The sequence below is a fragment of the Columba livia genome, chromosome 10, assembly GCF_036013475.1.
Source record: "Columba livia isolate bColLiv1 breed racing homer chromosome 10, bColLiv1.pat.W.v2, whole genome shotgun sequence".
NCBI classification, from domain to species: Eukaryota; Metazoa; Chordata; class Aves; order Columbiformes; family Columbidae; genus Columba; species Columba livia.
Genome location: NC_088611.1, coordinates 19,314,143 through 19,340,704, shown reverse-complemented (window position 1 = coordinate 19,340,704; position 26,562 = coordinate 19,314,143). Strand labels below are relative to the sequence as shown.

The 26,562-nt window shown below is 45.2% G+C and overlaps 1 protein-coding gene across 7 annotated transcripts in view; it reads right to left on the bottom strand.

Moving 5' to 3' along the window:
* The window catches only part of SLC41A3 (solute carrier family 41 member 3), a 52,204-nt gene that overhangs the window by 21,222 nt on the left and 4,420 nt on the right, over positions 1–26,562 (bottom strand). Inside the window, exons 2-4 of one of the 7 annotated variants that reach the window (XM_065075636.1) lie at positions 15,464–15,591; positions 11,756–12,062; positions 9,530–9,848 (exon numbers count right to left, since the gene is read on the bottom strand). In XM_065075636.1, the coding sequence (XP_064931708.1) occupies positions 9,530–9,820 (291 nt within the window). In that variant the 5' untranslated portion in view covers positions 9,821–9,848; positions 11,756–12,062; positions 15,464–15,591. Of the gene's footprint in view, positions 1–4,572; positions 5,603–9,529; positions 9,849–10,179; positions 10,465–10,838; positions 10,997–11,755; positions 12,063–15,463; positions 15,592–26,562 lie in introns of those variants that run through there. The other 6 variants (XM_065075639.1, XM_065075637.1, XM_065075642.1 and 3 more) reach the window with 6 other exon arrangements.

The window sequence follows — 26,562 nt, the reverse complement described above, 5'->3', positions numbered from 1 at the left end:
GTCACATCAGGATGAAATCACAGAATGGAGCAGCTCACCCTGAAGTAAAACCAACAAGCTCCACATCTAAGAGCAGAATACAAGAAAAAAAGAAGCATCTGCAATGAGTCAGACCAAAGGGCCATCTAACCTGTCCTTAGCTCCACCAGTAGTCCAATTCAGATGTATAAAACAACAATCTACAACTACAACAAGTAGATGGGATAATTCTCCTGTATATTTCCCAGCCTATGACTGTCACAGGGTACTGAGCTGCAGGGCTGGTGTTTCTACACATGATTGTTCAAAGGATTTATCTTTCAGGGACTCATCCAACCTCCCCTTTCCAACCCATGTGCCATCCTGTGGCAATAATTTCCATAGTTTAGCCACACGTTGCGTGAAGGATCAACTTGTTCACTAATTCTAACTTGTCACTGGCTAATATCGTGTGACGGTGCAAAATTCTGGCACTAGAGGATGAAACAAACAGGTCCCTGCCCATCTTCTCTGCATCCACTGGGATTCTGTAAACCTGAAAATCCAGGAGGTTGGACAGACCCAGTAAATGTCAACACGTTCAGCTGTCAGGCTGCTGGGAAATATATATATATATGGGGTGTTTTCTTTCCTCTGGGAAAGGCAGCGGGGTGGCTGTCGGCTGGGAAGACCTCAGAGCTCTCTTCTGCGCCAGGAGGAGCGACAGCCCTGAGCAGGCAGTGCAGGACACGCCAGAGGTGCAGATAACAGGCAAAACGTTATTATCAACGTAAAAAGGCACATTTCCTGGCAGTGGTGACCTGGAAACAGGCACGTTTCAAAATGCTGAGGTTACTGTTGAGTAAATAGCAGACAACATGAGAACAGTCACCCTATTTGACACACTACAGTTTGGTTTGAATTTGCTAACATGGAACTTAAAAACCCAAAAAAATCTAGGGGCAGACACCCTTTTTAAAGATTCAAATTCCCCTCTCTCCTCTCTCTTTAATTAAGATTAAAGATCCAAACACATCTTCGACACCTTCAAAAGAAAGAGAAGAAAAACCAGACTTTATAGTCACAATATAAAGAAACCCAATCATTTAAAAGACACAGATGCGCAAACACTCATATTTAAGACCTTGTGTATTTTGCACATAAAAAGACATAAATAAAAAGCAACAAAAAAACTGAACTGTTTGTTTGGTTGCTTGTTTGGTTTTCGTGTTTTATCTGTGCATGTTACCTTTTGCAGGTCTCGAGCCATCATAACAGAAGTTTCAGCATTTGAGGTATGATTTTTTGGGACTCTGTCTCACATATAATTACACTGAAAGGCTTTGAACAATTAATAATCACACAACTTTACTAATAAAAAAGCTGACTTAATTGCCTCCATTTGAGTCTCATTAGTGACTCACCAAGAGCCTAAGGACAGATTTGTAATGATTTATACTGCGGTAGCCAGGACTCCATTGTGTTAGAGACTGCTGAAATACAGAATAAACACGATGCCTGTGCCATTGCCTTGCACGGCCGTCAGCTGGAGGAGCAGGTGAACGTGACAGCGCAGGAGCTGCCTGAATGAAGACAGCAGGATTAAGTCTGAAGGAACAGAAACATTGCCTGCAGCACTGCAAACCCACACAGGGACACTCAGCCAGAAAGACTCTTCCCCACTCCACGTCCCCATAACGGAGTTGCAGCCCTAACGCTCAGCTCTGTGGAAACTTGGTTACCCCGTGATCCACAGCAACTTGTTCCTGTGTCAGCATGATCTGCTCACGAGGTCCCCCAGAGGAGCAGATGCTATGATGTCCTACGACAGTGTCCCCAGCCGCAGTCCACCCCGCTGTCCCTCCTTACACTGTCCTCAAAGTCCCAACCATGTCCCATTACCTCCCCAGGGCATCCATCCTGCCATGGCAGCAGCTGAGAAACCTCCGAGGTTTTCCATTGCCCCGAACAAGTCAATAGGGAGATCAAAAGATCCTGGACTACAAAACGCAAGCCAATTCAAAATCCTTTTTCAGTGCTAATCATCTCACAGGCTTTTATCAAAAAAGGACAGGCATAGCGTATATCTGCGACTTTTATTTGGATTGTGTCCCACTGCGGCGGTGTGGAAGGGGAAAATGAAAGGGAAACTTTCCTCCTGAATTCTCTGGTTTGAAATCTGATCGTGCAGCTTCAATCTGATTCTTCAACTCACTGCAAAAGAGTGGGCCAAACACTGGCAGGGCCTGCAAGGTCTCCAGCAATGCCAGCCAGCCCAGAATCCAGGTCAACCAGCTGGCCAAGGAAGCAGAAGCAGAAATGTCCAGTGGGAAAAGACCCATGTGGTGCTACCAGCCCTTCGGAAAGACTGCATCGTCTGCACAAGCGAGAGGAGAAAATGGCAAAATGGTGTTTCCTTGGGCACCCTTTTATTACGGTATGAGAGACCCAGGTTTGAGCCTTAGAGTCAATTGTGCTAGACAAATGGTTGATTTTCTTTTTTTAAACAGTAACATGAACAACTCTTGGTTTAATCCCAGGGCAGATGAGAAACTGCTAATAGCCTGAAAAGTTTGATAGGACACAAACAAGCAACCTCCACGTTGTTCTCCTGTACACAACAACACCAGCCCTGCAAACAAGAGGTCCAGCTGGACTCCCAGCATAGAGCCACATTATTTCAAGATATTTTGTATGTGACAAAACAAGGGCAGCCCTGTTAAACTCACATGTGTGCTCTAGACACCATCCTTGAGCTTGCCTGTTTATCTCCCTGTCAAAGGCAGACACAGTTTCCTAAGAATGTTTTGCAAACTGCAAACACGGAAAAATGTTTCTCAGTCAGACCATCCCCTGAAAAACGGGCAAATCACAGATTCCTTGACCAGAAAAACCTGTAGTTTCAGCAGCGTGAGCCCTCGTGATTACCAATATGTGTCTTCTGGAGAGCCCAGGTACCACTTTTAGTTGGGCAGGACTGTAAGTTTCCAGCTCTCATGCTCGCAGGAAGAAAAGCGGAAAATAAGCAGCTCAAAGACAAAAAAGCACAGAAGAATAATCCAGACTTTTAAAGGTTAAGATCTCTGGACTGTTCCAGGCACTGATTTTGTTTTTAAATAGGGGGTTGCGGCTATCATGGCAGCTCACCTCACCAACACCTCCCCTTTGCCAGTTGTGACTCTCAATGCACCAGCTCCCTCCTCTGGGAGCTGAACCCACTGACAGTTTCTATTTCAACTCGGTTACAAACACCTTCACCAAAAAATACACTTCCTATTATTGTGCTTCACGCATGACCCCATCTCTAAGTGTCTAGTGAACAAATACACAACGTAGACTGCACTCTGGTATTTAAAGGACACGTGCAATGTGGGTTTACATGGCTTGTGTTTCCCACCAGTTCGGATACAATTACACTGTTGAACAAAGCTCGATTCTTAGCAAGTGCGTTTGATTCCTTTTAGACAAAGACCTATTCACCTGCCAAGGGTATGGACTGGCTATATAATATGTCTTTATCCTTCTCTGAGATACCTGGCCAAAGATAACTGCTAACTATTAACATAACATCTTGGGTAGTTTGAGAACTTCTGTAATGCTGCAAGACAGGTCTGTATCTAAGCACAGCACAAGGTGGAGATGACAAACACAGCATAGCAACAGCGTGTGCCGCTCCAGTTAACCCTTCTTTGATATTCCTCGTCTTCCCTTTAATTCAAGTCTCTGCCTTCTTTGTTTCTTCCAATACAAGAAAAAACAGCAAGGTATTGTCTTTCCAAACACTCAAGTATCCATTTTTAGCTCCTGCTGTGGTACTAATGCCAGAGAATCCAATGAGCTCAGAGTGCAGGACATATCCTTTGGAAACTCTGCCAGCCTTTTGATTTGTAAATCCACTGGCATGAGATACCCAAACTAGATTAAATTTTGCATTTCTATTTGTGCCATTGGTACAAAGGAAAGACATACAGGATAGATTCTGGTTGTGGGCACAATGGTGTAAATCCAGCAGCACTCCTTGGAAATCAATGGAAGTTGTTCCAAATTTACACCCCCCTCAGAATCTGACCAAGAAGCACGCACTTTGTAGGCAACGCTAATCTTTTTATGCTGGCATGCCGCTCACCACAGTATCTAAATGCCTTCTAGAACAAAGATTACATTAGGTTGTTTGCAAAGAAATGAAAGCATAAACTTGCCTCTAAGTGAGACAGGTAGTTAATATCAACCGTGACCTAGATCATCTTATCAGCAATTCTTGAAGGAAAGAAATAATACCATGCAACGCAGGAATATGCCACAGTCTGACCCCAGTTTCTTCATGCCAGTCATAACCCAAGTGTTTAGGTAGATGCAGCACAGGGAGCGCCCAGCCTAGTGCATTGAGGGCAGCATTAGGCAGCCTGTCTAAAAGCCACTATCCCACTTTACAAGGAGCCCGTGTGCTGATCTAAAGAAGGTTGATAGTGTCTCTCTAGCAGAGGAGAAGCCGACAGCCATCTGGCTGACTGGCTGCCAGGACCACACACTTCAAAAACAAAACCACACAAATGCTCAAGGTCAGTGAAGGAGCCCACCCTCTCACTATAAAGTTGCCTAAATAGATGTACCTACTTGAAAAACATCCATCAAGAGGCCGGCAGCCACCATGCCCAAGCCAGCCAGAAGGAAAGGCACGAAAATCTGTGAGGCAATGGAGAACGAAGTCTCTGGGAGAAATCCACTGGCTGACCTGGTCAACTTGCAGGTGAAACCTCTCAACTTCTTGCCATGGAAGCACAGTTCCAATTGTAACTGGGTGACCACCATGGTCAAACACCATTACCCCATGCTCAGCAGGGCAAAGTGAGGGAGATCAGGACATCAAATAGATCTTCCTGGTAGCTCTCTCCAAAGTCAAAAGAATGTTTTTCCTCAAACTACAGCAACGATGCCAAATTGCTTCAGCTTCTCCTCCTCCTAGGAGCACGTCCAGAGGGTTGCAGCAAGGGTATCCTCCAAAACGGATTCAGCTGGGTTGAGCCCAGGTGGCAGGAAACTTGACGGACACTATTTCTCCGAGTTATATCCAGGGGGGAATTAAAAAAGAGAAAAGAAGATTGCAGAGGTGTCTGTGGACGAATAGAAATAAGCCCACGCCCCATTCAGCTCCCACCACCTCGATAAAAACCAGTAAGACCTGCTCAGGCTACAGCACTGAAAGAGTGACAGGTCATGCAAGAATCCCTCAGCATGCTCAAAGGCACTAGTGTCCTTTCTCCTCAGGTTACATTTCTTGTCAGACCGCAGCTCGCCTTTGATACGATGGTTTAATATGTAAGCCTGCTGTGAACCGGCCCCACTTTCCTCACTCCCACCATAAGCAACGTTGAACTTTTCTCACTGTCCCAAGGCCGAGGAGGTGGGGAGTTAACAACCAGGATCCGTTTTGCTCTCCTTCAAGGTGAAGAAAGGTCAAGGAAAACATGAGGCCACGTTTCTGCCGGCTGACGATATCACGCAGGTCTCATCCCCAGGCAAGTGACACAGCTCGGCCGGTTGGTGAGAGAAGATCGGTCCTGCTAGACCCCAGCCCCTCTTCTTCCCTCCGTGGTCTCCATGGGATGCAAGGATCTCTGTGCCAGCTGTACCTCTGAATGACTGGCTTTCAGGGGAAAAAAAAATCCAGAGAACCAGCCAATAAGCTTCAAAAGTGAACACCCTTATCTGCTGTCATCACTTCAACTTTCTGCTAGTTTGCAAAGGCCAAGATAAGAGTCATAGCGAGAGCTTATTTAAGGTAGCTCCGTAATCTCACTACACGGCAGGCGAGAGAGAGAAAGGGTGAAGTTTCCATGCTGTGAGCTGGTCTCCTTCCTACCCTAAAGAGAAACACTCTGCTTCTGCACACTGCCAGGCAAATTCTGTGTTTGAGAGAGGGGGTCTCACCCCAGGTTTTCCCTGGTCAAACAACTGACAATAGCTCAAGAAACAGAGATGCATCATGGCCACATACAGCCCAAGAATTTGTATCCTGCTCAGTGAATTGTATTCTTCATCTCAAAGTCAGGCATGCAGGGAAGGGAGTCAGGGTATACTTTTGGGGATCCTTCCTGATAATTAATTTGGGCAAAATAATTGGACCAAAGGATCAAACAGCTTTAAAAACACAATTTTGGATGGAAGGTCATGGGATCAGTTTAGCACATTGGCAACTGAGCTTTTCCCCTGTTCAACCACAGGTTCAAATCCAGCCATACCCCAGTGAAGGTAAACAAGTCAAAGCAAGTATCCATTGGTAGACACGAAACACTCAGGTTTCTCAGTCTAGTTCAAATTCAATGCCTAAATTACATTGCCTTACTAACACTTTTTGTACTCATCAACCTCTTCCCTGACACTCTTTTCAGAGAGACATAAAGATTAATGGCTTGTGGACTCTGTCCTTGTGACAGGGTCCCCAGCTTGGAGTTTAAATGCACTGGTAGGGCTGGACAGAACAAGACACGCTTTTGCCTTGCAGACAAGCAGGGAACTAAGGAAGCTCTCAGCCATTTGGACAGCATGTTTCTTTTGGTCTGAATTCACACAAGCCAAAGCACGAAGCCTAACGGGCTGAGAAGGCACAATGGATCTTTCCGCAAGCATGGCGGGGTGGAAAACCAGGCCTAGCTGCAGGTGGGAGACTCTGTCCTTCGCTCCTTTCTAGGTTGGTATTTTGGTCCAGCCCCTGAAGCTTCTCCACTCCCAGCTGGCTTGGTGTGACAATGGTCCGGTTAGCTACAGCTAACGGGAGAACTTTTCAGCTAATCTAACTAGGAAAAATAAAAAGCTCACAATAGCTGGAAGAGGAAGGTTAATAATACCCCTGTAATAACTACACATGACCCAACCTCTTTATGCCAGCCAGGAACTGAGAAGTGACAGCATGAGGGTGCAGTTCTGGTTAGGAACTCACAGAGGCTTCAAGGAAATAAAGGACAATCTCTGGATAACTACCATGAGTTTTCAAAGATCTGATAATGTGTGTACCTAGTCCTATACGTCATTATATCTGCCAACTGGATTGCCAAGAGGCAGAAACATTAATATAAAGGAAATATTAATAAGCCTGAATGACTCAAATGCCATTAACAAACACAGTAGCAAGACATCCTGTACTAAAGCATCAGCCTGCAGGGTTTATGAGTTCTATCACGCTTCAGCTCTCTCTGTTTCTAAGCAAGCACCATAAAAAGCCCTCAACCGATGAGTCAGTATGCAGAGAAGGTAATTGTTTCAGGTGACCTGTGTGTGTACACTGGATCATTTCATTATGCATTTAAGGAGCCTCTGATAAAAATCTGCACCATATTTGTCAGCAAAGAGATGCATCATATTTTCCTGGCAAAGGGATATACCACAATTGTCCTCAAAGAGATGCGTCAGGTTTGAGAAGAAAGAGAGCACTGCTGAACAGCAGGAAAAAGATTATAACTAGCTGGGGAAAATCCCTAAAAACACCTCATGGCTGCACCGCTCATCATGGCAAAACCCAGGCAGGTACCCTGCTGCCCTTCTCTGCTCGCAAATACAACGTATCCCTGTGCTTGCAAACCATCCAACAGGTAGCATTGACCTGGAGGAGCCAAAGCACAAACAGCCTCTTTGGTGGGCCATGACCCTGACCTAGGGCTTCCATCTGCTGCCACAGTACAACAAAAAAGAACAGAATGATGACAAGTGCCAAAGAATAAAGTTTTAGATGTATCTTATCATCCCTGCAAAGAAGGGATAGAGATTCCAGTGAGTGCTCTTACTCCAGCATTAGCAACAGACAGCACAATTTAGACACCTTAGATCTGTGGGAGGATGAATGCTTTTCAGGGACCACAAATCCCAGTTGTTGGAGTGCTATCCCCCCTGACTCCGCTACCTCTCTGTCACATCAGGCTGTGTATTTTTCCTGGTTTTTACCTCACTCCTTTCTTCCCTGATTTAGGAAAGGACAGAGAAGAAAGCTTATGCCGAGAGACTGAGAGCAAGCAGATGGAGAGTGTTTGGGTCCCAAAGCCTTGCAGCATCTCCTGTTGCCCCACAGAAACAGCAGCAGAGGCCAGAACTGGCTTAGAAAGGAAGGGCAGCTCCTAGAAGCAGCAAGTCCACGGTGAGACATGCTCAAGTGGTTCATCATCATGCACAAAAAGTCACTGTGCTAATTGCTAAAGGTCTGCTTTTGCTATGAGATGTTGCATTGGTTATTGCCCAGGCTCTAAGCACTAACGTGAAAGCCTTTTATTTGCATAAAACAGAAAGCACACTTTGGCAATTTCAGAGCGGTAGGAGGTTTGCTTTGCATTCTGTTTATATTAGTGGCCCAGTCCTTCCCAGAAAAAAGACTACTCTAAGGGAAGAATTTTGAAAGAAAAACAACCTTCCAGCATCATAAACCCATCTCCAACTTATTTCACACTTTAATATCTCACAGTAAGAGGTAACACGCATTTAACGTCAGAAATCCATAGGAATGGACAGGTCTGAACCGTCTGAAAAGTAAAAGTGGCTGCTCAAGACTCTCAGAATGACATTTACAGAGACAAAAAGTACTTTGCCACCAGGTTCTGGATTTGCCTTGGTGTCTTCTGATCTGACTAGATATTGCTGGTTATTGAGTACATGCTAAGGTCAGTTAAGGATAGCGTGTCACTCATAAGCCTTTATAGCTCTTCAAGCTCAGGGAGATCAGCCCAAGGCTAACAGCAGAAAAACAAAGCTCCAGATTTGTGAAAGTTTTCAGCGCAAGCACAGTAGTGTCAGTGTTACTGCATCAGATAGACCAGGGCAGTCTGACCCAAGAGCCAGCTAGACAAATAACAAGGGTTAATAAAAAGGCACACAATAGTGAGAGTCACCTAGAGAGCAAAGACAGAGCAATTTATAACCTGGAAACTAACTGCAGCTTTAAACTGTCTGAAATTATGTGCTCACCATTACCTTGAGGCTGTGTACTGCTGCACCACAGGAAGAAAGGTCCCATCCTGGCTGGCACAGAATCAGAGATGGGATTGAGAGAAGACCTGAGGATTTGAGTCATCTGCTGCAAGGCCTTAGAGAAGGATGTGGTGAGCAGGCCAGGCTGAGCTGGTTGTATGAAGCATTAACAGAGCTGGGCTGGCTGGCTCCCTGTGCAATGAAACAGAGGATGCAGGACTTTCCAGGGCTACATCCAGGAGTGCTAAAGCTGCATATACTGCAGGAAAGCACTATGCCACCACAGTCCTTGGGGCTGGAAGTCAGCAACCCTTGTCCCAGGAGCAAAGTGAGATCTTTGCACAGGACTGTGCCTTCCTACATAGATACCTCAGATCCTTCACGTGCTCTTTGGTATCATTTTGTCTTTTATCTCCTGAGGATTAAATGGCCCAGATAAACAGCACACGCTGTCTCCTGAGAGCTGCACGAAAGTATATAATAGCTGACTTTGAAGGGCGTGTTGGCATATGAACCTGCTGCAAACCCTCCTTTACTTTGCTATCCCCAAAACAAATCCCCAGCCTTTGAAGAAAAGTCCCCCAGCTATCCCATTCCAGGTAGATCAGATCCTTTCCCTTACCTGAACATAATCCAAAACCATGCCTGCCAAGACCATGCCAAGCCCAGCTAGGAGGTATGGCAGAAGCACTTGCAGGCAAATCGCGACAGCTGACTCTTCCCGTGACTTTGCCATGGCCGCTTTCCCCTCAGCCACCAGCTTCTGCTGTGCAGGCGAAGAGACATCCTCTGCCTCCTGACTGCCAAGTCGGTTCTCTCTGTGTTTACCCTTGCTCTTTGCTTTGTGCCTGGATCGCTCGCCATTCCTAGTCCTGCCCTCTTTTTTCCTCTGCCGAACTTCCTCACCTTTCATGGTGGCTTTCTTAAATCACAAAGATTTCCTGAAAAACAAAGTCAGAAACAATGAGGTAACTAAAGGAGACACTGGATGGGTCAGAAACAGGAAACCCTTTGGTATTTTGTCCATTCCACTAACTTGCAGGCAAACCACCACCTACTTCCAAAACCCTAGATGCTCTGCTGACCCAAACAGTAGTACTTTGTTTACCTTCAACTTTATAGAGCATCAAATCAATCTCCCTTTCTGTAACTGTATCTGTCTTCCCAGACCTATGTTCATGCTGGAGTACTTGCTGTGCACCCTGGCTCCCACCCCGAGAACACCTAGAAGGATGCGAACAGTGCTGCACACAGCCTGAATTCTGCACTCACCAGCTCTCCCACTGCAAATCATGAAAACAGAGGAGCCCAGCAGAATCCAGACCTTTTCAGGATTTGACCTCTAGCCATAAAATGGGAGCAGTTCACATCCTGCAGTCCAGCAAAGGGTACAATTCACACCTAGCATAGTACAGCTAGCTGTCCATCACTCCTCAAGAACAAGATAATTCTTTAATCTTCTTTCTAATCTGGATGCTTTTTCTTCCTGTTGTGCTTTAGTTGACACGCATGCACTATGTGACTCATCCATCTACAGAGAAGTTGCCACAACCTCACAGCAGCTTGTAAGAAAAAAAGAATAAACACACAAAATTGTTACCAGTCACCCTTTACCTGCCATTTCATTGCTTGCTCTAAGTGTCATTCATCCTGCCTGCCCCAAATCTTTCCCCATCACCTCCTGCCAGCACTCATCCAGGTTAACCACTGGCAAATGTTCTCTGATGCTCTCATTTTCAGGATGGACCCCTAACATCCTAAGACCCTGCACTACCACAGGAAGGACCAATCCTCTTCTTGCCCAACATCTGGGGAGCAAAGGAAACAGCCAGGAGGCCCCAATCACAGCTTGTAGGGAGGGAGGAGGAATGGACAAAACAAAGTCCCCCTTTAGGGGAGGAGGAAACCCGGCCCCCCCTGCCAGCGCTTACCGACTCCTTGCCCTGCCCGGGGCTCTGCCTGCAGGGCCACGGCCACAGCTGGGACGATGCAAACGTGGGAAGTGCCCACCACATCTGGGGCGCGGCGGCGCGGCTCGGAGCCCGCCCTGCGCCGAGGACGCGGGTTCGAGCCCGGCCCCCGGCGGCGGAGGCGGTGCGGAGCCGTGAGTGGCAGCTGCCGGGCCGGCCCTGTGGGTGTGCCGAGAAAACAGCCGGGCCGCTCTCTGCAGGCTGGAAACTGCCGCAACCCCCGCTATGCCATAATAATAATAATAATAATAATAATAATAATAATAATAATAATAATAATAATAATAATAATAATAATAATAATAATAATAATAATAATATACCTCTTCCTGTCCTCCAGCAGCCAGAGCAGACAGCTTAGGGGTGGAGGGAGAGGCTGGGGGGCTCTAAGCAAGGATGGCTTCTGCTTGGGCTGTAGCCCTGCTGGAGGCAGATGCTCGGGGTACCCAGGGTGCCAGGGAACCTCTTGCTGCCCCACTGGGACAAGCTCAAGCCTCTGGTTCCCCTGCCACCCCCTGGCAGACCTTATCAGAAAGGATGACAACTTTCAGCATAGACTGAGTGAACAGGACCCTGCAAATTTGAGTTGAGGAAAGACATTTCCTCTATGTATGGTTTGTGTTTTGTTTTTTCTTGTTTTGGCATTTGCAAGCGCTCTTTGTGTAAGAGACTGCCTCCACTGCAATGACAGCGAAACTCCCCTTAACTTGATGCTTTGCCCCATTCCCATATGAAATCAGCATGTTAGAAGTGTGATTGCAGCATCCGTCACATTCAAGCACATAAATCCCATTAAGCACTCAAGTAACGGTACTCATGCAAGGCTCCTGGATCATGCAGCTCAAATTAGCAGAACAATTGAGGATATCAAATCATACCTCAGTACCAGAGCAATCTTATATCCTGCTGAAGTCTCAGATGTCAATGCTGCGCTAAAGGGCTTTTACTGATAAAATGGTGTCTCTGGGCCCGCGAGCTCCGGCTCAAGCAGGGCACACCAAAGGGAGCTGAAGGTTTTTGTGACAGTAACGAAACGCTGCAGCTGGTGCGTGTTGACGGTGCGCGATAACTGCTGAATGTCAGGGCTGTAATGGCAAGGCTTAAATTTCAGCTCACTTGGTGTGATTTTATGTCTTCGCTTTGCAACTGACTCTTCCCTGAGAACAGTCAGAAGATGGTGTTTTCCTGGGAGAAAAAGGAGGGGAAGGGATACAGATTAAAAAGTAGCAACCTTGCCAAGACAATTTTAGACCTGTTAAATGTATTCTGCTATCACTTTACCACTGATCTTCACAGAGGAATATCTACAGAGCAAGCGGAAAGTCTCCTAGGGAGCTTGACTGACAAGGGTATTTCAGTTCCAGCTCAGGAATGTCACCATTCTACAAGGGATCCAACCATCAGCTCCAACAGGCGCTCCCAGCACCTGCCAGACCTCACTCTGTGTGCAGGGGGAGACGTAACCACCTCACGTACCACCTCCCCATGTCCCAGTCTGAAATCCCTGCTGTGTCCCCAGCAGGTATGTGTTTGTGAAGGCCGACTGACTTTCAGCAGTGGCACAAAGCCGCACTTTTGCAGAAGCACAGCAACAGTGTTTAGATAGATCCTGGACTTTGATTGCAAACAGAGCTCCTGTGACTCTAGATAGGAGAGCTCAGCTGCTCAACGCTGTCTGAAAGTGCTTGTTGGCATGAAGCTGAGCACCTTTGTGCTAAAATGTTTTATCTCCCCACTGAGCCCGAATTCACGTGTGCTGCTTTTCTCTGCTGTCCCACAGACGTGCAAGTAGTAGCAGCAGTTACAATGGCATTTGAGGACTCATTGCACTAATTTCTGTTTCTCTGCACAGTGCTTTTAAAGACTGTTTCCTCCAGTAGGAAAATAAGAATAAGTTTGTTTTCCCTTCCTCTCCTTCATGTTGCTTTGCTCCTGGACTTTCTTCGCAACAACTGTTCCCTTCAGCCAAGCATTTAACAGCTTTTCCCAGTATTTTGCTCGGAGATACAACTTTTTTTCTTCCCACAGTTTCCCTGTTATAAAATGACATTTCTTCAGTGACTGGGGACCACTGTAGACATTTTTTAAATATAAGGCTTGATTTACAACTTCAGTTAGCCCTGGCAACAGCCCTAGTTTGACTACTGGGCCACACGGGTTTCAGGTCACCAGTGGGGCTATATTAAGGCTGTGGAGGCTGCTCCACGGGTCACTGGGCTGTGGTCCCATCACGGGAGATGCCTCTGGACACCCAACGGCTGCCATGCAGGAATGCATAAAGCAATATGCAATCGCTAACCTTTCTCCTCCATAAGACAGTGTTAGCTAGTGTGGCTTAGAAGTATTATTTGGAGATCTGCGTGTAGAAACAGGCAGTGCAAATCTGATATATGATAGATACTTACTGCCTTATAAATCTGGGGTTTTAGAGACAAAAAATACAGTTGGGCAAGAGGGAGAAGGAGACATCTTTCCTTCAAATATTATTTATTATAATTTATATACTATTAATTTAGAATATGTTTTATAGATATAATTTATTATAAAATTATTGTTTATTAAATAGTATAAATATTATTTTATATTATTATCAGACCAAATAGTTTTCAGATAGTTTATTTTATTCTAGTCTTCATCTCCTCCTCTTCCCGTATCAAAGTTCTTGGAAGTGTAGATGTTTTGTGTGCACCAGCGGTACTTGGCAAAATTAAAAGTGCCACCTCCTATCTACTTTCTCTCATCACCTCTTCTTGCCATGGGCACCCACCTCTCAATTGCCATTGCCCTTGGGACAGATGTTAAGCCAGGTTACAACCACAGACTTTCACTCAGGTTTCACATACGGAAATAACCCAGCACAGGGCAGCACAAGCATCATGAAGATCTGTTCTTTGTAGTGGGACACCTCGACTTGCAGCACAACAGGCCTTTGTCAAACTGTTCTATAGAGAAATAAAGCCAGCCCAAATCACCATGCTTCCTCAGCACTCTTAGGGGCTGATGAGAACTATTTGCACAGGTTCTCCCACATACTAGACCCTCAAGGACAAGATTGCATGAGGCCTTTCCACTTCCCATCTGCCATTAGATGGCAGCAACTGAACGTGAAATGAGGACGTGCAGTTCTGCAAGTCCTATTTATCCCGTAGCTTGTGCAGGGATTTCAAGCTTTTCACTTCTAGGTCAATGGTTCAAATCTGGCCCAGGTCAGGAGGGGCCAGAGATCTTTATAATCCGACAGCTGCTCAGCATCCTGCGCAAGAGCAGTTTGTGGGTTTCCGTTTCTGATCTTGTGGACGAGTGCCCATCTCATCACTGGCACTAATTGGCACTTGTGCTTGATGCACCAACAAAGAAGAGGCGGAAGATGCTCCAAAAAGACTGAATTCTCCTCCTTGCAGTCCAGACAATTCGACAAAAGAGAGCACTCATCGCTGCGCACAAGCCTGCCCTCTGTAATGAAGCCAGAAGAATGTGCTGTCCCTGTTCCTCCTGTAAGCGAATTGACTGCCCAAAATGATCTCATTCCAGAGAGGAGGGTGACAGTTGGGGTCTTTCAGCAGATAAAATTAATTTGTTATTAATTTGGTATATGATATTCAGATAGACTAGTGATGGCGCAATGAAATCCCGTCAAACGTGTCGTAACATCTAATGTTATTTACAGCCTCTATAACTGTAGGGACAAACTCCATCCAGAACTGCCTTACAAGGTGACCTAATTTGGAAAAGAAAACAGATACAGAATTTTCTCACATTAGAAGACACCTCACCGTGACTCCTTCACTTACAAATTTGAAATCCTATGAGGGACTGAAGCAACTGATACTCTCCAGAGAAACCCGTGAGATAAGAAATGATCCGAGCAAGCATGTGATTGTGATATAGTTCAAGCCTGTGTGTGTATCACTCAGCTTGTTAAGATTTGAGGAGCATGTCGCTACGTAAATCCCTTTGGGCAGCTGGGCACCCCTCCAATGCACAGATTTCCCTCGCTGCTAATGAATCAGCCTCTTTTTGCTAACTTACCTCCAAAGCTCGTTTACTTGGAAACCAAGGGAGCTTAGGGAACAGGGCTCTCTCCGTGCATAACAATGACCTATTTTAGATACTTTTCCTCACGTGGTCATGGACAAGGGGCAGCGAGAGTGTTTCTATCCAAGAGGCATTTCCTGGAATCAGTCCTAAACAATGCCGGGCCATTTCCATTTTGAGACCTGACATTTCGTGGTGCCAATGCCTTCACACAGCAGAAAATACCAGTGCAAGCCAGGGATGGGATCCAGCTGCCTCATTCCACGGATGTGCACCCAGGCCCTCTGCGTACGTGGTGATTATTCTCACAAACAGGCCCATTCCCACACAAACTGATAACACAGAACGGGAACACCTCACAGCGCTCCCAGAGCAAGATGGTAAATAAGACCAAGGGCATGTTTTCCACATCTGGGTATATTTACATCGCTTGGCTTTCCCAGGTATTACAAGCAATATAATCCATTCTTCCCCACCAAGCGCTGTGCTGCTAGACCGCTACCCACATGGAATTAGTGGCATAGCTCTGTATGACTGCAGGATGGACTCACCTGGTACCCCAACAGGGAATGCTTGAAAATAGGAAATGTTTCACATGCCATCTTGTCTCTGAGACGTAGGCTGCTTCCTGAGACCGAGAAGAAGCCAAACACATCATGGTGTTCCCACAGTTAGTGTCCTGAGGCAAAACAAAAGGAACAAACATGTTATAATGCACTAATTTTGTATCATACTTAAACCCCCAAACTCACCATCCTGAGTACAAGACTCAGCTCCCAGACTGGAACCCTGTGGTTTGTGCTCACCTGTGGTTGATACCATGCAAGGCCAAGAAGGACCCTTTTCCCATGTGAGTCAAAGGATACAGCATGTCTTTCAATTAAGTCCTGGTTGAGCTGCAGCATTCCTGTTAGATAAGTACCTGATCTACAAAAAAACCCAACCACACAAACAACAACCAGTGATGGGAGAGAATCACCACAAGGGTTAAGAACTCATCCACTATGCCCTTCTTCATGAGGCTGAATTTGACCAGTTTCAGCTTACAGCCCCTGCACACAGTTACATCTTTCTGACTATAGAAGCTCATATCCAAACTGCCCTTTCCCTCCTTGTGGTTCTCCTTGAGTCCCTCATCTTTAGGGAAGCAGATCAGCTCCCACTCACTCATGTGGCTCTCCTCAATGTCACCCCAATTAACTAACATCTGCCCATAAACTGTCAACGCAACTGGATAGCAGGTTAATTTGAAGAGATTTGGTTTTTTCTTAAATAAATATTCACTGCTGCTAATTACCCAGTTATTTTCATTGATGAGTCACCTCTAGGCTGCTCTGTTATTCTGACTAACACCACTTTATCAGCTCTCTGAAGCAGTGATTCGTGGCACAGCCTTCTTCCCATTGTCCTGGAACAACCCTGTTCTTTGCTGCTTCTGCAGGGTCTGTTTCTCACCATCACCGACAGCTGAGGCTACTGAGTAAGAAGGTGAGAAATAATTAAACAAATAAGCTTTCCTAGCTACCAAGTAGTTACTCAATCTGCTTCATCTCCCAGATTTACTCATGGCAACATCAAATATGCTCTGTTCAGCTAATACAATTTTTATTATTAAAAAGGAAGTAATCTTCCTGACCCTCAAAAATTCAATAAGATAACATGAAGAATGAGTCTCCTCAGCGTGCTTAATTTAATATAACCACACCTTTGCTAAGAAACAAGATGGCTGTAAGAGGAGCATCATTTCTGCCATTCAGTTCTGCCCGGGAATGATGCTTCAAAGTAAGGCAGTGATCCTTTCACTACATGTTTTTTGTAGCTGATAAAATAAACCACTCAGCATTGCAGAAGGTTGGGCACCACTGAATATGTTCAGAGCCATGTCATTGTCCCCAAGGAAGAGGAATAAAAATCATCTGGCATCCTTTCCCCATAGGTAAATGTCTCTTACTTAAGAGGAATTAAATTTAGATAGTTATTCCTTAGGGCACAGCTATGCTGAAGAGAAAATTAAGTGACTCACAAACGATCATTTTGAAACATCTTTCTGGTTTGTTAGGATATTTCCTCAGGCAACTGTTTCATTCCTGCCTTTTGCTGATCTGTATTATGAATCTTTGCATTTGATTTCTTACCTGTTTGCTGCTGCAAATAACAGTAAACATTCCTGTCTGAACTTTTTCCAGAAAAGCTGAATCTTTCTGGAGAAAGGGTCTGGGAAGTCCAAGCAATATTGTTTAGCAAAACAAGGTATACAGGTCTAAATAGCAGAGGGAATTAGTCAAGAGAAGAAGAAACCGCCTCAGTCCCAAGTTACCAACTGTGGTTGTATCCAGCCCAGTGATGGCTGGGAATCATTAGGAGCTCAGGATTGCCTGGTGGCATCTGGAATAAGTTGTTGGTCTCAGTCCCACACTGCATCAGCTGTTTTGGGGGATGCACACTTCAAAGTAGGTTTGTCTAAGTATTTCCCATGGCTGGGAAGTCACTACATGCACCCAGCCAGGCACTGCGGTAGCTGCGATGCCCATGTGCAAACAGCTGGATGCAGACAACAGCTAGATGCAGATGCTTTGCTCACAGCTGCTTCTGGAGCTGCCTGGCCTGACAACACAGTGTCTCTGGAATCAGTCTTCTGCCCCAATAGCAAAAGGGCACAAAACACTGTGAGAGAAGAGCTGTCAACGATGGGTGCAGACTGAAGGAATAAAGCTTGTTACGAAGAAAATGTCCCAGCTCCAGCCTGGGTAAATTACATTCTTCAAATTTTCAATTCCATTGCTTCTTCAAAAGGTACGCAGTGCTGATCTCTCTACCCTGTTGCAAACTGCTGTGCCAGGCTGTGACAAAGCGCTGCTGTAACATTCAGTCCCAGACACGGGTACATTCCAGGAGCAGGGGATGCTATTTCTGTGTGTTTCCTTCTACCCAGACCAGCTGAGCTTGTTTTGAACCTGACTTTCTGTTTGTGAAAGACTTTGGGGATACTTGGCTAAAAATTATACACAGATCTCCCTTTACAACTTGGGTTGTGTTCCCCTGTGGTACATCTGAAGAAAATGAGATACAAGGAGTTCTGTCTAACTTAGGCAAAGCTACAGAGCACTCCATGCAGAAAAACAACATTTACATTGTTTAAACTCTGTAGCCCCCTTCCATTATTCCCTGACCTCTTCTTGTCCAGTTCCTTCTTCTTAATAATGAGGAACATCTTTCCAGGCTCAGACTCTGAGATCTCATCCTGACACGGTGAGACCAGATACCCTGTCAAACTAGCTTAGAAATGTTATTACATGCAAGTATACAAATGTAACATTACAACACCAGATAGAAATATCATTCTAGGAAATCTTGGCTTTTTTTCATTTGTAGCCTGGATAAGGGGAAAAGACAGTATGTTCTTGCATGTCACCACTCATTTTGTGCATGGAAACACTGGGCTCCTGAATGCAAGAAGTGCATGTGTCGGTCAAGAGCCTGCCCAGGGCTATACAGACCATGTGCTGCCTCTAAGTCTCATACCAACACGCTGAGAGGAGCCACCACATGCCTTGGCTTTTCAGGAATCCACACCCTCAATATCACCCAAACCTCCCTGTGCCTCCGACCACAAGCAGAACTCTTGCTTCCCTCTATTAGCAGCGAGTGGTTTCTATTAGACTCAAAGCCCTTCTGATTCAGAAGCAATGAGAAGTCGCAGCACAAGATATACACTAAAATCACTATTTAAATTGTTTATTGAAAGCTCTGCTAGGACCCTGAAGACTATTGGCACTGCCACGCTCTTCAGAGGCAGCGTGGTCCAGCTGTTGGGAAAGCAAGTTTGGAGGAAGCAAGGCAAGGCTCACATTGACATGTGCTGCTAGTCTGGGCAGCACTTCAGTCTCCAGTGTCTCAGTCTTGTCATTTAGGCTACCAGGATAATTGCAATTAACAATGCAACATGTTCTGTGGTAAAGCTTTCTCAAACACTTGGGTGAAAGAAGCTGCAGACACACAACAGATTGCATTTATGGATTTATGGAGCTGCTGCCACAAATAGGACCTAAACCAGCTTTGATATCTTAAGGAGAGCTCTATTTATGTATCTGTGTGCTAAGCAAAAAAACCCAGAGTCCTTGAAATGACAGACGAAGAGGTTTCTCTGCTTGGAGATCCTGGCTAATGACAAGAACCATCCTGCTGAGCATCGTGCGTTTAATAATCCCTTGTGCCAGCAGAGAGAGACGCTGGTGAATGGACCCTGTGCTGCCTGGAAATTCTGAGCTGGCAGCAAAGCAGTTCGGAGTAACAAGAACCATAATAGGTATGTGGGCCCCAAGCTTTCCATATTTGTGACGAGCTGTTTGGAGCCCACAGCAGCGACGTTAGCAGCACGTTATATCTTGTGATCTGCTCTATAATAATAAGCCTGAACAGTCGTTGACATTAAGACCAGGGGGAAATGGTTTGCAGCGTGTGGTCGGGGATGAAGGTAACAATTTAATGAGCTTTTGGAGAATTTGCACCCTCCCAGAAAACTCTTGGCTGTGAATGAGCATTAAAACAACTTCCTTCCCACCTATAACACCAAGGGACTATCACTCCTACTGAACAAATACCAGGTCACAAAACTGAAAACACAAAACAAGAGGGAGTCTTGCACAGGTATAAAAAGATCTTGCTGACACTCTCCTTACTTTTTAAAATCACTATATAATCAAATATTTTTCATTAACTTGAGCTGGTTGGGCCCTTCAAAAGTCCTCTGAAGCTTTTTCAAGCAAACTAGCTTAAAAAAAAAAGGTTAATGCTTCAACATTACTTCCACAAACAGAGCGCCTCCTAAAACATCTCTTTAATGCTGCAGACAGTCACTGTCTTGTCCCTGCCAAAATCTACCTACAGCTGTGGCTGCGGATGTACCAGAAGCCTCCCTTCTCCTCTCTTGTCCGCTTAAACACCTTTTGGGATTTTTTGCTTTATTTTGTTGTCCATTAATACACTAGTTTAATTACCTATGCTGAAGTGCTAAACAAGCATCCAGAAAGACATGGGAGATTGCACTTCAGCTTAGCAAGAGCTTCCAGACTACAGAGATGATGAAGCATTAGGCCAGTACACCTCCAATAATGGAGATCTTTGAAGGCATAAACATCTACACACAGGTAGCTGCAGCCAAAGATGGATGAGATGGCTTTCGAAGTTCCTTTCCTACTCCACAATCAGTTAACTAGCTATGATAAATATTGACTAGTTACGTCCTGAAAGTAATAAACTGTCAATATTGGGAGATACATCCTTGGGTATTCTATAAACCGCAGTTAATTTCTCATTCTTGGACACTCAGTTGAGTTGCTCTGGTTTACTGAGCATATCAGCTGAGCTACATAAATCTCTGCTTTTCACAGATAAGTGGGAAAATGTGAGTTGTAAGCACTGTTAACCCAGCGTAACTGGACTAATGTCTAAAGCTTCTGACTGCATAGGTCAAAATTGAAACAGGCTGGATCAAACCCATTAGACATTAGGCAGGTAAGAGAGTCAGAGGGCAATTCATCTTAAACACTTCTCTTCAGATGGGACCCACTTAAAGTGCTTATTTTTGCTGACTAGGGAAAGAATGTGCCTTAAACATCAACTTTTAAAAGGCAGTAATTAGACAATATGAATCTTCGGAAAAATCTTCAGCACTAAACAAAGCATCACTGCCCACCTCTGCTCATACACGAGGAAGGCTTTTGTCACAAGCCACAGTGACCGAGTGGTTTCTGGCTTCAACGAAGCCTGCGGCTGTGGAGCAAGTTTGGTTTCCTCTCATCTGGCTAACAACTGTTTTGGTGTAACTACTCATCTCAGCGCTGCAGTGTTTCACAGCAACACTGGGAGAGCTGCTCCAGCAAAACCTGACCAGCATTTGCCTGCATTAAAACCTTAATCCTGGAAGTTTACACAATAAGTGTCTTGGCTCACTGGGTCTAGCGCATGTGCCAATGGACACTGCGCAAGTAGATGCTGAAATCTGAGTGCTAAGTATTCATTTCCCCATGCTCGCTATGTTATATCCAATGGTCCTTTTAAAGTAAGGAAAAGGTAAAGCATACAATGAGGTATACTGATACGGCTTGGTAGAGTTTGCCAGCATGAAATAAATCTAGATCACTGACTCTTCCTTGTCCCCTTGCTGTTTTGCTTGCCAGTATCTGCCCAACATCCTGCCCTGTTCCAGCCAGCAGAAAGTTCTCTGTCTGCCTCTGCCTAGTGGCCTGAGGCCTTTTTCTGTTCAGTGCAGGGAGTGATGCTTTGCATTTACTCTTCAGTGCATCCCTGTGGAGCACCTACTAGAGCGTGGACTGGACTGGAGCAATCCCCAAGTGCCCCTTGCACCATCTGCAGCTCAACACCAACAGGAGGCTATTCTAGATATATCAGAGCCTGGTTTAGATGACTTCAAATAGCCTTCTAAATCTCAGTAAAGTCTAGCTTCATCCATCCCCTTTTCTTCCTTTAACAGGCCATTTGCACTGATTTCTTGAGCGGTAGTCAATTCACAGCCATCTCCTCTCTGAAACTCTACTGCTGTTCGCTGCTTCTTTTCCCTTTCTGCTTCTTTTCCCTTCTCCTCCCAACAGGGTGTGTAACAGAAAATGATCATGTTATAGCTGAGTCCTGAGCACTCTGGCTGGGGGCAGAAAGATGTCATGGCTTCATGGCAATTACTATAATCAGAGAGACTCATGGTAATTTAAATTAAGACCATTGTAAAAGATATCCTCATAGCTCCCATACAAATAGAGGACTTGCTCCAGAAAGTTTTGGATGTGATTCCCCAGCCTATGTTATGCAGGTCAGAGGATTTGGTCATAACGGTCCCTTCTGGCCTCAACATCTAATAATCTATGAATCATGTCATTTAGCCCCATGACCTGGTCTCCATTATGTCACTAGCGTTTTCCAAAACAAAGCAAGGGGCCCTATCTTCTCTTGCAGAATGGAAAGAACAGAAAATCAAGGCAAGACCATAAAATAGTGGAGAGGCAGTCACAAGCCTGTTATCAAGTACATCTCATTATCCAAAGACAACTGGTGATTTTTTTTCCAGTACTGGAGTGAATTTCTTCAGCTCAAGTGCCAGTTTGTAGTTAACATCACTTCCTGAATAGCTGTGACCTTGCAGCAATGTTGGGTTGATGTGTCTAAATGACAGACTTGGAGAAAGCCTGTTGTATACTTTGAGGCCAGCAGCTGTGGTTTATAGTAAAGCGTGTCACATGTATAATTAATTTTCTGTGGACACAGTCATGAGTTCTGTTGACAAATCACAAGGAATGGGAGCTCACGGGCACTCAGACTCACTTGATACTTAATCTCCACACAGCTCCTTACACCTGAATGTGTGAAGTAAATCACAGATGTATGCATCTATAGAGTCTCTAGCACAAGTCAGATTCTCCCTGACATTCTATCAATAAGCCCTTTTAACATGGTAATTTAAGAAGGAAAAGTCATTCCTTGGGAGTGATTAATCTGGTCATTACCCAAATATGCAAAGTATGTCTTCCTTTACATTTCCTTGGGGAAAGCTGGAGTGACACAGAGGTGCTCCTGTCTGCCACCTTCCTTTTGGGATCTTGTCCCAACCAGCAAATATTAAGAAACAAAGCTTCGCAATACTACTGTAAGGTAGGTCGTAATGATCCAGAACTTAAAAGAAACTCACTCTGGAAGCTGCCTTATTTGCTGGTGCTTTCAGACACCAAATCGTTCAGAACCCTGAAGCAAAAACACAGAACAGAGGTAGTTCTGGACATGGTGCTGGGCTGCCCATGCTCCTGGACATCCCTTCTACACTGGTCTTACAAAGGGGTTAGATGTGCTGGTGCCTATGGGCAGAGATAGGTGCACTCTCTTTGCCCATCCTTGTGCCATGGGGCAGGGACTACTAGTCCTGACACTGCGCTCTGCTAATGCATCCACATGGCACCTGGACCAGGACCAACTTGGGTCTGGCCAGCTGGGACACTGGGATCATGGAAAGCAGAGCTTAGCTCTGCCTGTTCCCATCTGTACCCTGGAAAAGGGAGGAGGCTAAAGATTACAACAGAGACCTTGTGATGTGCACATCATTCCACATGAAATGCTTTAGCTCTCTATTGCATGGACTGCCCATCTTTCCCTCTTCGAACTAGGGAGCAGAAACACGCACCACTAAAAGCCCTTAGAGCTTCTCAGCTGTATATAAAGTCTTACTGGCCATCCCCATAGGCAAACCACCTAGCTGGGGAGTTCATTAAATCCTGGGAGCCTTTTGGACGTCTCCTAAACATTTTCAAACATCACAAAACGTGAGAAATTGAAACAAAATTCTAAATGCTGGTTATTCAGGTTGTACCACAACTCCAGCCTGGCTCTAGGAAAGTCATGCTTTGCTTCCTCTACAGAGACATTTCAGAGATGCTCCTCTGGAGGCACAGGCACTAAGAAGCATGAAATAAGACACTTACAAGCGGTAACTCAATTCCATCTTCATCAGTAACAGGGAATTAATGGCTAATGGTATTTTACCTAACTGTAATTACACATTAAGCATAGTAATGAATGAAGCTGAGAAACACGAGCTGCTTCTTATGCAAAATTATCCAAATTACACAGTCCTTTTGGTTTCCCAAATAGTCAATCAGCGACCTCATGAAAAAGGCCTGTAATACAAGGGATTTCTGCATTTTACTGCTTCTGTAGATATCCCAAGAAAGGCAGCATGCTTTCCCCAGAAGCTCAAGTGCGTTTGAAGCCAAGTTTATCTTTTTGCAGCTGGATCAGCTGTCTGGGCCAGTAGTTGGGACAGCCTATCCTATCACAGGGTAAGAAACATGAAGTCTGACCTTAAAGTTGACTGACAAAAAGGGAATTGCTTGTTCTACTCACAACACCAGCATAAGCTGAGGTTTAAATAGCACGTGCATGTTAAGCTTATATTCAACTTGATTGGCATTGAAATGAACAGCAGTTGACCCAACATGTTTCTTGTGGTAACCTGCTTGGCCAGGTAATAAGTCCTATATTCAACTCATTTAAAGTATATTAAGTTTGCAGAACATTAAGTTAGTGCTGATTAATGTCCATCAGAAGCATCTCTCTGATGCAGTCCTCCTCCTGCTTTCCCCATAGAGGTTCATGTACCACTGAAAATAACCAACCTATTTACCTCCTGACCTGTTTATCACCTCCTCTCGAAGGCTGTATGGGCAGGATGTCACCTCTCTGTACCCATGATTAATGGTGTGGGAGCATAATGTGGATATACCTCTTTCCTGGAGAGATTCAGAGGCCTGACAACAGCAAATACAACTGTGGGTTCCACTAAGTGTCACAGTGCAATTAGGGAATCGCTTCTCTGCAGAGATAGTAATATGCCCTTGGCAATTCTCCCACCACTGATTTCCTAATAGCAAACCAGCATTAATCAGAACGTCGCTTGTATTTTCTGTCACCAGCATTATGGCCCAAAACATGGTGTCACCCACACTCTCCAGGAATAGCTAGAAAATGACCCAATTAATTAAAACACAGGCTGGATTATAGGGTGGTAAGAAAGGAATTGGGTGGGTTGGTCCCAAGTTCCCAAACTCTAAACTAGTTGGAGTGGTAGTACCAGGGAAGTGGAGCTCAGGGTGTTGAGAGAGAAAAGAACAAGCCTTTGACTATGTCCAGTAAGTAGCTACAACTTGACAACTCATTAGCGCCACTGGAGGAAACAGAAAAGCCCCTGTGAATTCACACAACCTTCTTCTTGTTGGCAGGATTTTCATGCACCACAAGATCTCCTGCTCACTTCAGGGGCTGGTTTACCTCATCCCTCCCAGACTTGTTTGAATCTCTATCAGACGTGATCCTTCTCTCCGTCCTCGTTTCACACCCACCCCTCCGTTTCCTTCCATCACACCTTCCATGCAGCACCATCTGTCCAGGACGAACTTGTCTATTTTCCCTCAAACCAAATTCTTCCTGAGAAGCAAGTGCACTATTTTAATGAGTCTATAATAATAGTAATAATAAAAAAGCAAATGATAAAAGGAAATCTACCTTCCTTTCTGACTGCCCCCAGTTCAGATCTCCCACCCGACCAACACTTTCGAGGCACTGCCAGAGGATTGTTTCATCTGCTGGATATGCATTTCACTCCACAAGCCAATTCTTCCCTGGGTGTCTTTCACGTGGGGCCTTCCATGCCAAATTACAACCTGCCGCCTTTGTGCGAGATGGTGGCGGTGGTTCAGGGAGAATAAGCTTGGAAGCAGCAGGTTAGAAGGAAAAATGAAGGGAGAGCTTTGACATCGGAGGGGATTCATTTGAATTCCTGCCCTGAAACTCCAAATGATGAGGGGGAAAAAGAATGATAAATATTCTGCATACCAGATCTAGAGCCAGTGCAAGTCAGCACAGCGCTGCTGCCAGCTGGCTGGCTTGACCCACAGACCCCCAGCCCTTCAATGGGGAAAGTCCTACAAAGTACAGACCCCCAGACACACAGGACACCTCTCCCACATGCAGAGCAAGAAGATCCCCGCTGCTTAAAACCAATGTTTGGCTCCAGTGGTGCAGTGTAAGCTTGCACTGGCTTTAAACTTGCATTAGCAAGTATATGTAATATAAAGGAAAATCTCAAGAAAGGGAATTTCAGTGAAAATCAAGCTGAGTTACAGCCAGCTTCTCAATTCCCTCAGTGCCCTTTATTTAGGCAGCATTCCAGTTAGTGTCAATGAAAGTTTTGCCTGAGTAGCAACCAAGTAAAAATAGACTCAGAATATCAGGATTTGACCCAGAGCCTCTAATATACAGAAATAGACAGACCCACACAGAAACACACACACAGAGGGTAAACCTCAGGAGTGATAATGAGCTTTGATTTTTCATCAGCCACAAAAATGTCAACTATGCTCCCAGTACATTCCACGATAGAGCAATATTTATACTTGATCTCTGCAGTGGTTTCACGCTGCACGTTACATAAGCCAGTCATTCCCCACATCGTAATGGAAACAGACGGCACTTGCCACGGTTTATTTTTTGCATCAGGCATTCTTTGGCAGGTCCTCATGGGAAACAACGTGGCAGGGGAATGGCATAAGACTTCCCCTGCGCAAACACCAGGAAGGCCACGAACAAGCAGTACAGGACTTCTGCTCTTGGCTTTGGAGCTGTTGCAAGAACTAATGGTTCTCGTCCTTTGCACATCCAGGTCTCGTGCATTACAAGAGCAGATGAACTAAATGGAGTCCCCGGTGCCCAGAAAACAGCAGTTTCTGCAGGGAGCTCCGCTCCTTTTCCAAAGCAAGAAGCCACCAAAGCTTTTGCTCTGCTCCTTCTACCTGCCTGAGTGGGATTCAAACAATCCTCAGGGTGAAACCACCACAAAGTGCCACCATTGCCCTGGGATCTCTACTAGTAAAGCACCATCCTATAGAGAATGAGCCCCAAGATGGGTTGACTCCTTCACTGAGCCCTAGCCCTCGAAATACATTACTAGGCAGAATGAAATGAGAGTTCAATGTTATTAAAGAGGACTGAGCAGTTAATATTGACACCAGCATTAACTACATGGAGTGGCTACTCAGTAGCATCTTGCCACACAGCTTGTCTGTCCACCAGCCTACTCAGGTTATGTGAACAT